The sequence below is a fragment of the Ornithorhynchus anatinus genome, chromosome X2 (genome assembly GCF_004115215.2).
Source record: "Ornithorhynchus anatinus isolate Pmale09 chromosome X2, mOrnAna1.pri.v4, whole genome shotgun sequence".
Taxonomy (NCBI): domain Eukaryota; kingdom Metazoa; phylum Chordata; class Mammalia; order Monotremata; family Ornithorhynchidae; genus Ornithorhynchus; species Ornithorhynchus anatinus.
Genome location: NC_041750.1, coordinates 22158712 through 22173175, shown reverse-complemented (window position 1 = coordinate 22173175; position 14464 = coordinate 22158712). Strand labels below are relative to the sequence as shown.

The following is a 14464-nucleotide window of genomic DNA, read 5'->3' as shown; positions in this document are numbered from 1 at the left end:
CACATACATTTTCAAACTCACACACATGCACACACACAAACACCCACACACACTCTCACACACACTCACACATTCAAACACATCTACACTCACACACACACACTCACACATGCTCACACATTTAAACTCCTCTTCACACACACACACACCCACACCCAGATATATTCACACTTCTTCACATAACCACTCACACTCTTGCCGAACACACCCGCTCATACACACATAGTAACACACATACTCACACTCGTGGCTCGGTGGAAAGAGCACGGGCTGGGGAGTCAGAGGTCATGGGTTCAAATTCCAGCTCCACCGCCTGTCGGCTGTGTGACTTGGGGCAAGTCACTTAACTTCTCGGGGCCTCAGTCTCTTATGTGTAAAATGGGCATTAAGACTGTGAGTCCCACCTGGGACGACCTGATCACCTTGTATCCTTCCCAGTGCTTAGAACAGTGCTTTGCACATAGTAAGCACTCAACAAATGCCATCATTATGATTACTCTCTACCATAACTGTCTCTCTCTGTCATCCACACCCAGTCACACCACAAACTCTTACATAATCACACTCTTTCACATATATACAACCCCTTTCACAATTATGTATTCACACTCCCCCTCATACATAATCACATACATGTTCCCCCAATCATCCACAAACACACCCACTGTCTCTCATACACACATCCACCCTCTCTGTAATACACACACATACACAGACACGCATGCACACATATAATTATAATTATGGTATTTATTAAATACTTACTCTGTGCCAGACACTGTTCTAAGAGTTGGGGAAGATACAAGGCAATCAGGTTGTCCCACGTGGGGCTCACCGTCTCAATTCCCATTTTACAGATGAGGTCACTGTGTCCCAGAGAAGTCAAGTGACTTGCCTAAGGTCACACAGCAGACACAACAGACAGCAGAGCAGGATTAGAGCCCATGTCCTCTGACTCCCAAGCCCGTGCTCTTGCCAGAAGGTCACGCTGCTTCAGAGCAGATACACACACAGATATACACACAGATACACGCCCCCCTGGAATTCTATCCATCTATCCCACCTTGTTGCTGGGCACTGAGAACAGGCTTTGCCCTGAATGGATAGAATTCCAAGGGGGTGTGTATCTGTGTGTATATCTGTATGTGAATCCGCTCTGAAGGAGCATGGCCTACTGGCAAGAGCACGGGCTTGGGAGACAGAGGTCATGGGTTTTAATCCCGATCCTCCCCTCGTCTGCTGTGTGACCTTAGGCAAATCACTGAACTTCTCTGAACTTCAGTTACCTCATATGCAAAATGGGAATCAGATGCCTGTTCTCCCTCCTACTTAATGTGGGTATTTGTTAAGCGCTTACTAGGTGCAGAGCACTGTTCTAAGCGCTGGGGTACATACAGGGTAATCAGGTTGTCCCACTTGGGGCTCACAGTCTTCATCCCCATTTACAGATGAGGTAACTGAGGCACAGAGAAGTTAAGTGACTTGCCCACAGTCTCACAGCTGACAAGTGGCAGAGCCGGGATTCAAACCCATGACCCCAAGCCCGGGCTCTTTCCACTGAGCCACACTGCTTCGTTAGCCTCTTGGGGGACTTGATTAACTCGTATCTACGACTTTATACGGTGCCTGGCTCATAGTATAAGCCCTTCACAAATTCCACTATTATAATAACAGATACAATAACAACAACAACAAAAACATTAAAGCAGCCTAAATCAGGGAACCTACTTCGACATTGCTTCACTAACCGTTAAACTCTCCAAGGTTGTAGGGGTGCTAGGATCCGCCCCTCCTCTTCCCCCCACCATCTCCTCAACCTTCAGGCCCTGGGATTTCCAAACCAGTTTTGGGGGAGTGAGTCAAGGAAAACCACAGACAATAAAGTTAAATAAATCACCGGTGACCACTATCCCCGCCTTCTCTTCCCGCTTCCCTCTTCCACCTTCAGGTTAATAATGATAATTAATTGTGGCATTTGTTAACTGCTTACTGTGTGCCAAGCCCCGTCCTAAATGCTGGGGTAGATGTAAAATAATCAGAACGGACCCAGCCTGTGTCCCATGTGGGGCTCACAGTCTCGGGGAACTAAGAGGAGAGTCTCGTGGTCTATTTCTGTACCACCCTGTTCTTGCTCTTAAGCAACCTGACTGAGCTCCCATTTAACAACTTCAAACTCCAAAGGCATGAATCAGTAGGATGGTAAGAATTCTCTGCACGCTCATTAGCTGGGCCTTCCGTCCGTTTGCCTTATAAAGAAGAGAGTGGCCCTTTATTTCTCACTACCAGACGACCGGACGGTATGTGCCGTCCACACTTCTGCAGACGAGTTGGTGTTGGATGTTGGTCTCCACCCTGTGTTACAGGCATTCCTGACGGGGACGGGATAAAAGATTACAGATCGCCACCGGGGTTTGTTTGCTTTCTAAAATGAAAGAATCCCTTCAAAATCTTGGAAGCGACTGGCTGGGACGTGACGTGTCCCCGTGTTGCTTATTCCTCTGCCGTCCGCTCTTCCGCCGGCTCCGACGGCCCCCGCAAATGTGGGATTTTTGCCGCTCCCTTACCAGAGCCAGCTCTGGGGGTGGTCGAGAGGACAGGGAAGCTGAGGTCGGGGCACCTCGGGGTGGCACATACATCATACGTACACCTCACTGGGTCAGTACGAAGGCAACCGACATTCCTTCAGCTGGGACTGTGTCGAAGGGCTTTGTGAGAGTCTTGGCAGGGAGGGGGTGTCAGGGCAGTTGGGCAGGGGGCAACAGGAGAAGAGGAAATACTTTTCCTGGATCCGTTCCCCGCATTTCTGGTGATTTTTTGACAACTGAAATGCCTTCCTCTAGGCTGACCTGCATCGCAGAACCGGAGGGAGTTGAATTTTACCAACAAGTTGAATGAGGCCACGATTAAGAGAGAAACCGGCCCTTTCACTTGATCCCTAGTTGGGTTGGGGAAAGTGTGGATTGAGCCAATACCAGCATAGTCCAGCTTGGGCCCATCCAGGCTTTGGCAGTTCAAGAAGCAGTAGGAAGGGAGCTCGAAGAAGGCATGTGATGAGGCTTAAATGCCATATTGGCGGGGCAGAAATCAGCTCGGCAGGAAATGGGTTTCCACATTCACAGATCTGGCAGATAAATAACTCCACCCCACTTCCCTGACTCTGTCCCGCTTGTGCTCCTCTCTCCAGATCCTGGCCTCTGGCTTCCTCGCCACCACACTCCAAATTCGCCCAGCCCCCACCTTCTTGCTCCTAATGATGGTTATAATAATTATGGTATCTGTCAGGTGCTCACTATGTGCCACGCAGCATACTAAGTGCTAGGTTAGAGACAAGATAATCGGGTCAGGCACAGTCCCTGTCCCACTTAGGGCTCACAGTCTTTGTTCCCATTTTACCGAGGAGGTAACTGAGGCACAGAAAAGTTAAGAGACTTGCTCAAGGTCACCCAGAAGACAAGTGGTGGAGTTGGGATTAGAAGCAAGGACCTCTGACTCCCAGGCCCGTGATCTCTCCACCAGACCAAACAGCTCCTCCAACACCTTGCTCCTCCACATACTTTCTCCATTCTTTGAACTTTTACAGGGTTTTTAACATTTGCTGCTACAGCTGCTGCAGCAGCCTTGCGTAGCTTGCAGTTCCCGCCGCCCAGTCAGCGGTGACCTGGGTAATAGGAGTCTGTGACAGAGTTCGGCTCTCTGTTGCCAATACGGATTTTTGTTATACGACGCCCCCCGCCAAGCCCTCCTGGCCACTGACTTCAAGACACTCAGGCAGCTTCCTCTCCGTTACCCATCTTTGCTCTTTTCCCACAGCAACTCAGCTCGCAGGCTTGGTTTCTCTCAAGCCAACCTATTCACTTTGCTTCACTCTCCTCTGTCTCCCTCAGCCCCTTACTCACACCCTTCCTCCTGCCTAAAACTCCCTCTTCTCAGCCAGCAGACTACTCCTCTCCCCGTCTTCTAAGTCCACTTGAAATCACATCTGCTCCAGGAGGCTTTCTTTGATCAAGCTCTCGTCTCCCCTCGCTAGTCGCCCCCCACCTTCAGCGCTTCTGGGTCATTTTAGAGAAGCAGTATGGTCTAGTGGATAGAGCACAGGCCTGGAAGTCAGAAGGACCTGGGTTCTAATCCCGGCTCGGCCACTAGTCTGCTGTGTGACCTTGGGCGAATCACTTAACTGCTATTATTGTATTTGTTGAGCGCTTACTATGTGACGAGCACTGTTCTAAGCGCCGGAGGAGATACGAGATTATCCATTCGGATGTGGTCCTTATCCTGAATGGGGCTCCCAATCTAAGTAGGAGGGAGTAGGATTGAATCCCCATTTTACAGATGGAGAAACTGAGTCACAGAGTGAAGTAACCTGTCCAAGGTCACACAGCAGGTATGTGGCAGAGCCGGGATTGGAACTCAGGGCCTCTGACTCCCAGGGCCATGTTCTTTCCACTAGGCCATGCTGTTTCTCTGTGCCTCAGTTACCTCATCTGTAAAATGATGACTTAAGACGGTAAACTCCACGTGGGACAGGGACTGTGTCCCACCCGATTTGCTTGTATCCATCCCAGGGCTTAGTACAGTGCCTGGAACTTAGTAAGCGCTTAACAAATACCGCAATTAGCATTATTACCTTAATCCTTGGACACTCCCTCCTCCAGCCCCCATCCCACCCTTCAGCATTTATGCATCTATCTTTAAACTCTTCTGTTTCCCCCTACTTGTGATTTAATTTAATATGTCATCCCCACTAGATTGTAAACTCCTTGAAGGTAAGGGCTGAATCCAACAACTCTATTTTACCCTTCAACATGCTTAGTACAGTACTTGGTACAAATTGAGCGCTCAATAAATACTAGCGATTGACATTGATTAGTTGGTCGTATGTAAAATATCCAAGATGCAGCCTGAAACATTCCCTTGGTTTCAATTCAGGACTCTCACCTGCCTTCCTGATTTGGCAAAAAAAGATTTTACAAACATCTGCCTATCTTCTGGAGGATGTGCTGATAGAGCTTAGTCATCTGCACCTAGTAGTTCTTGAAGGACTCTCTTCCAGAAGACGCTCAAAGCCTGGTGAGGTGTTTCCCGGAAAAGTGAAAGCGTACTCTATCACCTGCATCCTGGTTTCTTTTTGCCTCATCCTCCGACACATCTGGGAGCATTCAATTGAATGGGACCGGGCCCACTTCACATCCTTGCTTTACCCAACTCACAATAGGGAACGGATCAGACGGAGAGATTCCCCCTCTCTGACCCAGCCAGCCACGTGGTCAGGAAACTGTCTCAGAATCTTAATGGATTTTTCAGAGAAGACAAATTGACTAAGCAATTTCCTGAGTCGACATCTACTGATGATGTCAAGTGCTTTCTTAAGGTCTACGAAAACTGTATAGAGGCCTTTGTGCCGGTCCTGACTTCATCTGACACGCCGCCAAAGCCGTGTTCTCTGTGTCACATTCTGATCTGAAGTCACGCTGTGATTTCAGAAGCGTTCCGTCGACGATAGTCTTCGAAAGGCAATCCGGGAGTTCTCTGGCTGGCATCTTACTGGCGCTGGAGAGTAATGAAATGCCTCGCTAATTACCATAATCTGATCCTTCACCTTTCTTGAGGAAAATGGCGATGATTTCTTCACCTTACTGAGGAAGAACTTGTGTCCCCTTCCGTGCTTGAAGGTCTCAATCGTTCAATCGATCGATGGTATTTATTGAGCACTTACTGAGTCCTTACAGAGCGCTTTACTAATCACCCAGGAGAGTTAAATACATCTGGTAGACGAGGTCCCTGTCCTCAAGGGGCTTCCAGCCTAGTTGGAGAGGCAGATGATTGATTTTACGATTACAGGTAGAGGAAATAATTTTGGTTAGGGGGAATCTCAGCGAGTATTGCCATCATGGCTCTGACTTGCTTGATTCCTTCAGTAGTTGGGACAAGAATAATTCCTTTGCCTGTTTGCCGCTCCCCCTATCCCTTTCAAAGCCTAAATGAAAGTACGTCTCTTCCAAGAGGTTCTGACTAAGCCCTCTTTTCCTTTCAACTCCCTTCTGCATCACCCTGAATTGCTCCTTTGATTCATCCTCCCCACCCAGTCCGACAGCACTTATGTCCATATCTGTAATTTATTTATTTATTTTAATGTCTGTGTCTGTTTTATTGTTATATTGTATTCTTCCAAATGCTTAATACAGTGCTCTGCACACAGTAAGTGCTCAATAAATACAACTGACTAGCTGTTGGAAGGTTTTCTATGCTTTCAAAGTTCTGTTCTTCAATAGTAGACGGCATGTTGGGAAAACTATTGAACTCTTCAGGATCTCTTCCTTCTTTGTAAGGAGACTGGAGACAATTTTCATTCCTTAAAGGTGCTGTGATGGCGTGTATAAGGGCCATATAATGTCTTTAATACTAATTCAATGCTCAAGTTATTTTTTGTGAAACCAAAAAAAATCAAGGGGTCACCAAGAACCAGAAAAAATGTTTGGCATACAACTTCTTCTTCTTCTTCAATAGTATTTATTGAGCGCTTACTATGTGCAGAGCACTGTACTAAGCGCTTGGGATGAACAAGTCGGCAACAGATAGAGACGGTCCCTGCCGTTTGACGGGCTTACAGTCTAATCGGGGGAGACGGACAGACGAGAACAATGGCACTAAACAGCGTCAAGGGGAAGAACATCTCGTAAAAACAATGGCAACTAAATAGAATCGAGGCGATGTACAATTCATTAACAAAATAAATAGGGTAACGAAAATATATACAGTCGAGCGGACGAGTACAGTGCTGTGGGGATGGGAAGGGAGAGGTGGAGGAGCAGAGGGAAAAGGGGAAAATGAGGCTTTAGCTGCGGAGACGTAAAGGGGGGATGGCAGAGGGAGTAGAGGGGGAAGAGGAGCTCAGTCTGGGAACGCCTCTTGGAGGAGGTGATTTTTAAGTAAGGTTTTGAAGAGGGAAAGAGAATCAGTTTGGCGGAGGTGAGGAGGGAGGGCGTTCCAGGACTGCGGGAGGACGTGACCCAGGGGTCGACGGCAGGATAGGTGAGACCGAGGGACGGCGAGGAGGTGGGCGGCGGAGGAGCGGAGCGTGCAGGGTGGGTGTAGAGAGAAGGGAGGAGAGGTAGGAAGGGGCAAGGTGATGGAGAGCCTTAAAGCCTAGAGTGAGGAGTTTTTGTTTGGAGCGGAGGTCGATAGGCAACCACTGGAGTTGTTTAAGAAGGGGAGTGACATGCCCAGATCGTTTCTGCAGGAAGATGAGCCGGGCAGCGGAGTGAAGAATAGACCGGAGCGGGGCGAGAGAGGAGGAAGGGAGGTCAGAGAGAAGGCTGACACAGTACTTTAAATTTTTCAGATAAATCTCTTTTTGATTAGCCTGAAATGGCCTTTTTTCCCTGCAGGACACCTTAAAATGTTAAAATTTGTCTGAATGTAAAATTATCTAGGTAGCAAAATCCTTTTCTGCTTCCAAGATTTGAGGAAAACAGTTGCTGAGAGGCTACTTCTTGCCCCACGTTATTCTTTCCAAACCTCCCCATTTTAAAACGAGAGCAACTCGAGAAGTGAAACGGAGGCTTCTCTCCAATCCGCCCCGCCGTGTTTCACCTCATCTGAGGGAGCTCAGTTTACAGGTTATTTTAAATTGAGTTTTAACTTTAGGGTTGTCAGCAGAGACCAAACTTTCCAAAGTTATGACTGCAATAGACCATTAAATAGCAAATATATCACAAATGATATGGTCATTTAAAAGTCAAGTTGATATATTTACCTCAAATAAATCCTTTAGAGCATTATACCTAATTTTTCGGTAATATATCATGATTACAATATCACATAGACACACATGCCCCTTTCAAGGTGGATCTCATTTCTGACCGTCATGGTGTGTCCAGGAAATTCAGGACTACGTTGAAAGTACTGTACTAAGTCAGAGTCCTTCTCCCTTCTCCCTTAAAGCCCCCTCGAAGGACAAAAGTCTCCAGCAGACTTGGGATGGAAAATGAAGTAGACGGAAGAAGTAGGGAAATCTTCGAGAATATTACTGTAATACATGATTTAAGCTAGACTTAGTTTCATAAGGGGCAGTTCAAGGGTTTAGATCACTTGGACTCTTTATCACAATAGCATTTATTGTGAATTGCATGTTTCATGTATGTTTGTTTATAAATAAATGTACAAATATACACGTTTATATTTAAATTGCATGAAGATCCAACCTTGCATGACATTCTCCATACAAATTCCTAGACCATCATTATGCCCACCACTGTATTAAATACTGAAAAGTTACAGAAACACAAAATACTCTAGAGCATCACTCCAAGACTCTCACCTCACGCACACAAACACTACCACTTCTTCCAACATTAAATCCCCTTGTGCCGACTTACGAATCATCCAGAATAGCCTCAACTAGTGAGATGAGCATTCCCTAATTCTCTCATCGTGTTATATCCAAACCGTGTAGTTGAAAGGTAGATTATAGTTTGAGCGCCCCACCAGAGGAGGGTTGGTTTAGAATCTTTCTCTCTGATAAAATGGTTCTCCTCCAGTACAGAGGTCGTGACGATAGTAAAACATTAAACAGTAGAAAAAAGAGAAGCGGGTACCTGAAGCTAGGGGTTTTGAATTGTCCTATATTTCTGTCCCCGCTGGAAAGCAGAATGTCTCCTTTTTCTGACTCCAACGAGAGGCCCGTGCATGAAAGAGACAAGACAATCAGACGCATAAACAATTAAATTTGGTCATCCAAAAAGAAACTGCCAACTTCTCGCTTGTAACTTATTTAGAGTAGTGGAGAAACTCTTGATTGGTCTTTCAGTTGAGAGATTTTAAGAGACCCAAGTGAAGATGGAAAGGAACGAGACCAAGTTAATGGGACAGAAAAGGACAGGATAGGAGGGATCTTTACAATCCCTACTTTGATCCCAGCCAGGGTGCCAACTTTACATTTGGAACGGAGGGGCAATTCTGGGGTGGCTCACTGAGGTGAGAGGGTTGGCATTGAGGGGGCAGGACATTCAAGGGGTGGAGCATTCAGAGGTTGGGCCGTCGAGGGAAGGCCCTTTGAGGTGGTGAGGGAGAAAAAGAAGGGGAGGGAGAAAGAGGGGAAAATAAAAGAAAGAAAAGAATGGAGAGATAAAGTCTCAGTCAGCGCTGACAGTCCCGGGAGCAGAAGCGGAAGCAGAGTGACTTAGTGGAAAGAGCACGGGCTTGGGAGTCGGAGGACGTGGGTCCTAATCCCGACTCCTCCACCTGTCTGCTGTGGGACCTCGGGCAAGCCGCTGAACTTCTCTGTGCCTCAGTTACCTCATCTATAAAATGGGGATTAAAACTGTGAGCCCCAAGTGGACAACCTGATGACCGTGTATCTGTCCCAGCGATTAGAACAGTGCTTGGCACATAATAAGCGCTTAACAAACACCGTAATTATTATGATTATTATTATTATAAGTGCCTTATTATTAGAAGGGCCCGCTGCAGACAGCAAGAGAGTGAGACAGCAAGCACCTCAGGGCACAACGTAGAAGGAAGGAGCCACAAAGCAGCTGCAGTGGAGCAGCTGAAAAAGCCAGCTCTTCCTTCGCCTAAGTCAGGAGTGGGGTCTGGCAGGGGAAGAAAAGGACCATGGGGTAGAAGTCAGGGGTAATCCCTGAGAAATGTCCTGGGCAGACTTCCGTAAACAGCATGGCCTAGTGGATAGAGCACAGGCCTGGAAATCAGAAGGTCGTGGGTTCTAATCCTGGCTCCGCCACTTGTCCGCTTGGGCAAGTCACTTGGCTCTCGGTTCCCTCATCTGTAGAATGGGGATTAAGACTGTGAGCCCGATGTGGGACAGGAACTGAGTCCAACCTGATCTGCTCGTATTCCACCCCAGCGCTTAGTACGGCACATAGTAAGCACTTAAAAAATGCCACAATTATTTATATAATGACATTTACTGTGTGCCCGCCAAAAGGCATCACACGGGTCAGGACAACCACCCTAAGAAGAGGATGGCATTTTTTCCCTTTGCCGCAGAACGGCCACATGTCTGAAGCCGGCAGTAGCCACCTCCTCCCACTTTCGATACCTCCGGGATACGTGCGCTGCAATCCCAATGCCACCCAGTAAACTGCACGACTACATGTACATAGGGACATCAGGTAGATAGCGCAGACTAATTAACAAGGTTAATTTACCGGCCCTGACATGATGCTGAGGACGATAACGACGATGATGGTGGCGGTGTTGTTGATCGAGATGATGATGATGACTAAAGTCAAATGAGAACTGCAAATTGTCTTGTGACCCTATTTACATTTGAGGCCCCAAGTTAAGAAGACCAGGCTACCATCTGCCAGCAAACTAGGACTTGGTCTGGGTTTATCTGAAATCCTTTCGACTTTTTACCTGGAGATTCGGATCGTATAGGTCTACTTGAGCCTGGGTTGAGAAGTAACAGAATAAAGCCACTTTCCCGTTGGGTGACCTTGGGCAGTTCACTTCTCTGTGCCTCTGTTTCCCTGTCTATAAAATGGGGATGAAAAACCTGCCCCTTATACTACGAGCCCAAGGAACTGAGACAGAGACGGTGTCTGACCTGATTAGCTTCTATCTATCCTAGTGCTGGATACAGCGCTTGCCACTTAGTAAGTGCTTAACTAATACCACGATTATTAATATTTCCAGTTCTGAAGCCCAGACCGGAGGACTCTATATGTCGACAGTCATCCTCCCTGCACCTATTCAGCCCTTAGCTTCGCATCAAACTATTTAGAAAATCAGATTCGGCTTTCCTACTCGAGAAGCCAGAGGAACACTGGGTAAACCTCCTCTATGCCTACCAGACTCTTTCTGAACCCAAAAAATGCCTTTAATCACTTTTTCTGATCCAGACAGACCTCATCCTAGTGGATGTCCCCCAAGTCGGCTTTACTATTAGAAGGGCAGGCCTATCTGGTGGCCCCGCTGCAATATAATATGCTCCGTCTTTAATTTCTTGCACAGAAAGACCTTGTAAAATCATCTCAGTCCATTTTCACCGTGATCCCAGATGGAAAAATGCAGATCTCACAGCTGATTCGAACCATCGCACGTCGGTGGGCGTCAGAACCCGAGGTGTGAAGAGGGAATCTAATTATGACCGACTCTGGTCCATAATCGGGGAATTGGGGTCTCCTGCCCTTCTCTTTTAGAACATGAAAAGCGGAGTTCTAATCCATCTGGGACTTGGAAATACCGACTCAGCTCCAACTCGGTCAGGAAAAAAATAAAGCCGGATTTTCCATCCAAGTCATGTAGTCTGCTTGGAGTCCATCCCACTCGGGGATGACTATTGTCTGGATTCACCAAATCCTGATTCTGAGGCTCAGGGAAAAGGAATGAAGAGGAGACAGAAATGTCATTTCACCATTCCTTTCTTCTTTACCTCCCTGCCCTTTAGATTGAGGCCAAAGATGGCTATTCCCAAGTACTGCTTGCAAATCTCTATTACTGTAGTCACAGGACAATTAAAACTCACTTTCTAAACTTGGTAGCATACAAATGACTGGTCTTTTCCAGGCATGGCCAGGAGTTGGTATTTCTGTCGCACGGCCGAAGGGTCATGACGCCCAAGCCGGAAAGACCAATTTAAGAGGCCACGGGGTTCGAAGCCGAAGGGACAATACATTCCTCAGAGGGACCTATACGGTGAAAGAGAGACAGGGCCAGCAGGGACCAGGTCTGGTGGAATGGTCCCAATCTACGAAGGACCTTCAAATGAGGCGATGCCAGCGGTGGCTTCGGCACACGAGAGATGTGGAGGAAACTTCTGGGCCCTATGCAGGGGTGTCCTCTTGCACCTAAGACATCTGCAAACTTTCTGCCGGAGAATTCCTTAGATGCAAGAGGACACCTAGGTTTGCAGGTATATTTGCCTCAAATATACCGGACTGCCCCTTGTTTCGTTCCCTACTAACCCGTTCGATTCCGAGACGAAATCCTTGGGGTGAATCGAGGGTACCGCTTGTATCTCTTATCGTCACTTCTTCCGGTTTCGTGGACTAAATCGATCGAACTTCCAAAATTTTAACAGTGGCGTTCGTTAAGCACTTCATTACGTGCCGAGCGCCGTGCTAGGCACTGAGATAGCTACAGTCAGATGGGACCAAATCTCCGTCCCATACGGGGCTCGCGGTTTAAGGAGGAGGAGGAGGAGGAGGAGGAGGAGGAGGAGGAGAAGTACGTAGCGAATCCCCCATTTTATGGATGCAGAACTCGAGGCACAGAGTGGTCAGGTGACTTGCCCAGGGCCTCGCAACAGACAGGCGGCAGATTAGAGTCGGCATTAGAACCCAGGACTCCCGACTCCTAGTCTTCATCCCACGCCCCCTGGATCGCAGGGCGGGAGCGGGGGTGAGGAGGTAGGGGTCAGTGGGAAGAGCACGGACCTGGGAGTCGGAGGACGGGGGCTCTAATCCCGGCTCCGCCTTCTGTCTGCTGCGTGACCGTGGGCAAGTCACTTCACTTCTCTGGGCCTCGGTGACCTCATCTGTAGAATGGGGATGAAGGCCGTGAGCCTCACGTGGGACAACCTGATGACCCTGCATCTCCTTCAGTGCTTAGAACAGCGCCCTGCACAGAGTAAGCGCTTAACAAATACAGTGCAAGGGGAGACCTTGGGTAAGCCACTTCACTTGTCTGGGCCTCAGTGACCTCATCTGCAGAATGGGGATGGAGACGGGGAGCCCTCCGCGGGACAACCTCATCACCTCGCATCTCCCCAGCGCTCAGAACGGTGCCGGGCACATAGTAAGCGCTTGACCGTTACCCTCATCGTTAGGGGAAGCAGCGCGGCTCAGTGGAAAGAGCCTGGGCTTCGGAGTCAGAGGTCACGGGCTCGACTCCCGGCTCTGCCACTTGTCAGCTGGGTGACTGCGGGCCAGTCGCTTCACTTCTCTGGGCCTCGGTTCCCTCATCTGGAAAATGGGGATGAAGACCGTGAGCCTCACGTGGGCCCACCCGATGACCCTGTATCTCCCCCAGCGCTTAGAACGGTGCTCGGCACATCATACTAAGCGCTTAACGGATACCAACATTATTATTATGTGGGCAAGTCACTTAACTTCTCTGTGCCTCAGTTCCCTCATCTGTAAAATGGGGATTAAGACTGTGAGCCCCACGTGGGACAACCTGCTTCCCCTATGTCTACCCAGCGCTTAGAACAGTGCTCGGCACATAGTAAGCGCTTAACAAATACCAACGTTATTATTATTATTATTACTATCGCTATTACTCTCTTCCACTCAACGAGCCGGTTGACCCGAAAATGAAATCTCGATATTGAAATCGGGCAACTGGGGGACCGTCGGCTTTCGGAGGGGCCGGCGGGAGCCTCTGAGCGTGGAAAAGAACAAAAAACTCAAGCAGCCGTCGGAGAGGCGGCAGCAGGGAGCGGGGGAGGCTTCGTCAAAAAAGGGCACCGCGGACAGAAAGGCCTTTGTTCCCCGGGTTCATTGCACGCGGCGATGGCGAGGAGCCGAATGGCTCCGAAAGGAAGGGGGGCTGCCGAAGGAGTTGCCGGGGCCCGGGCCGCCGCAAAAAGGACGAGCTAATCTCCAATGGAATTGACCCTTTTTGAGTCTTTTCGCCCCCTCCCCTTGCCATTGGCCCACCCTCCCTTTTTTTTTCCCCTTCCCGGGGTGGAGGCAAAACCGTCGCCTAACGCGGATGATAAGGATCAAGAGATACCATGACGATGCCGCTGCTCATTCATTCGATCGTCTCTACCGAGCGCTCGCTCCGCGCGGAACCCTGCGCCCAGCGCTTGGAATGTCCAACGCGGCCAGCGACGGAGACCATCCCGGACCGGTCGGGGGGGGGGGGGGGGGGCGCGGGGCCGGCGGCGGGACCCCCCGCGAGCTGGCGGAGCCCGCGTCGCCGCCAATGGGGGACGGGGGATGCAGATGAGGCTTGGTCCTGCCCAATGGGGGCGGGGGATGCGGATGAGCCCCCCCGTCTCAGCCAATGGGGGCGGGGATGCAAATGAGGTCGGCGCCCTGCTCCTCCCTCCCTGAAAAGCAGGGAGCGGAGCCGGGGCGGGCGGCCCTTTCTGCTCCTCGCTCCTTCGAGGCCGCTTTCGATGGGGGCGCGACCGCTGGGCTCCCGCTGATCCTCCCCCCGATCCTCCCCCCGCAGAAATGAAGTACAAGGTAAGGGAAGCTCCAATCGGGACGGTGGCCTCTTTTCAGCGCTCCCTCTGCGCGGAGCGCTCCTCGAAGCGCCGGGGGAGATGCAGGGGCCTCAGGTGGCCCCCCGGGAGGCTCACAGTCTTAATCCCCATTTTCCAGAGGGGGGAACCGAGGCCCAGAGAAGCGACTTGCCCCAAGTCCCGCAGCTGACAAGTGGCAGAGGCGGGATTAGAACCCACAACCTCTGACTCCCCAACCCCCACGCCGCTTCTCAAACTCCCAGGGAGACGCGCACCCCTTTTGGGGGGGGGGGGGGGTTGGGGGTT

General features: G+C 49.5%; 1 protein-coding gene across 2 annotated transcripts in view; it reads left to right on the top strand.

The window, feature by feature from the left end:
* The window catches only part of NEDD9 (neural precursor cell expressed, developmentally down-regulated 9), a 111532-nt gene that overhangs the window by 49037 nt on the left and 48031 nt on the right, over window positions 1-14464 (top strand). The window contains exon 1 of one of the 2 annotated variants that reach the window (XM_029052534.2): window positions 14046-14159. The exons of the other annotated variant lie outside the window; for it this stretch is intronic. Within the exon in view, the coding sequence (XP_028908367.1) occupies window positions 14148-14159 (12 nt within the window). The 5' untranslated portion in view covers window positions 14046-14147. Of the gene's footprint in view, window positions 1-14045; window positions 14160-14464 lie in introns of those variants that run through there. 2 annotated transcript variants of the gene reach the window in all.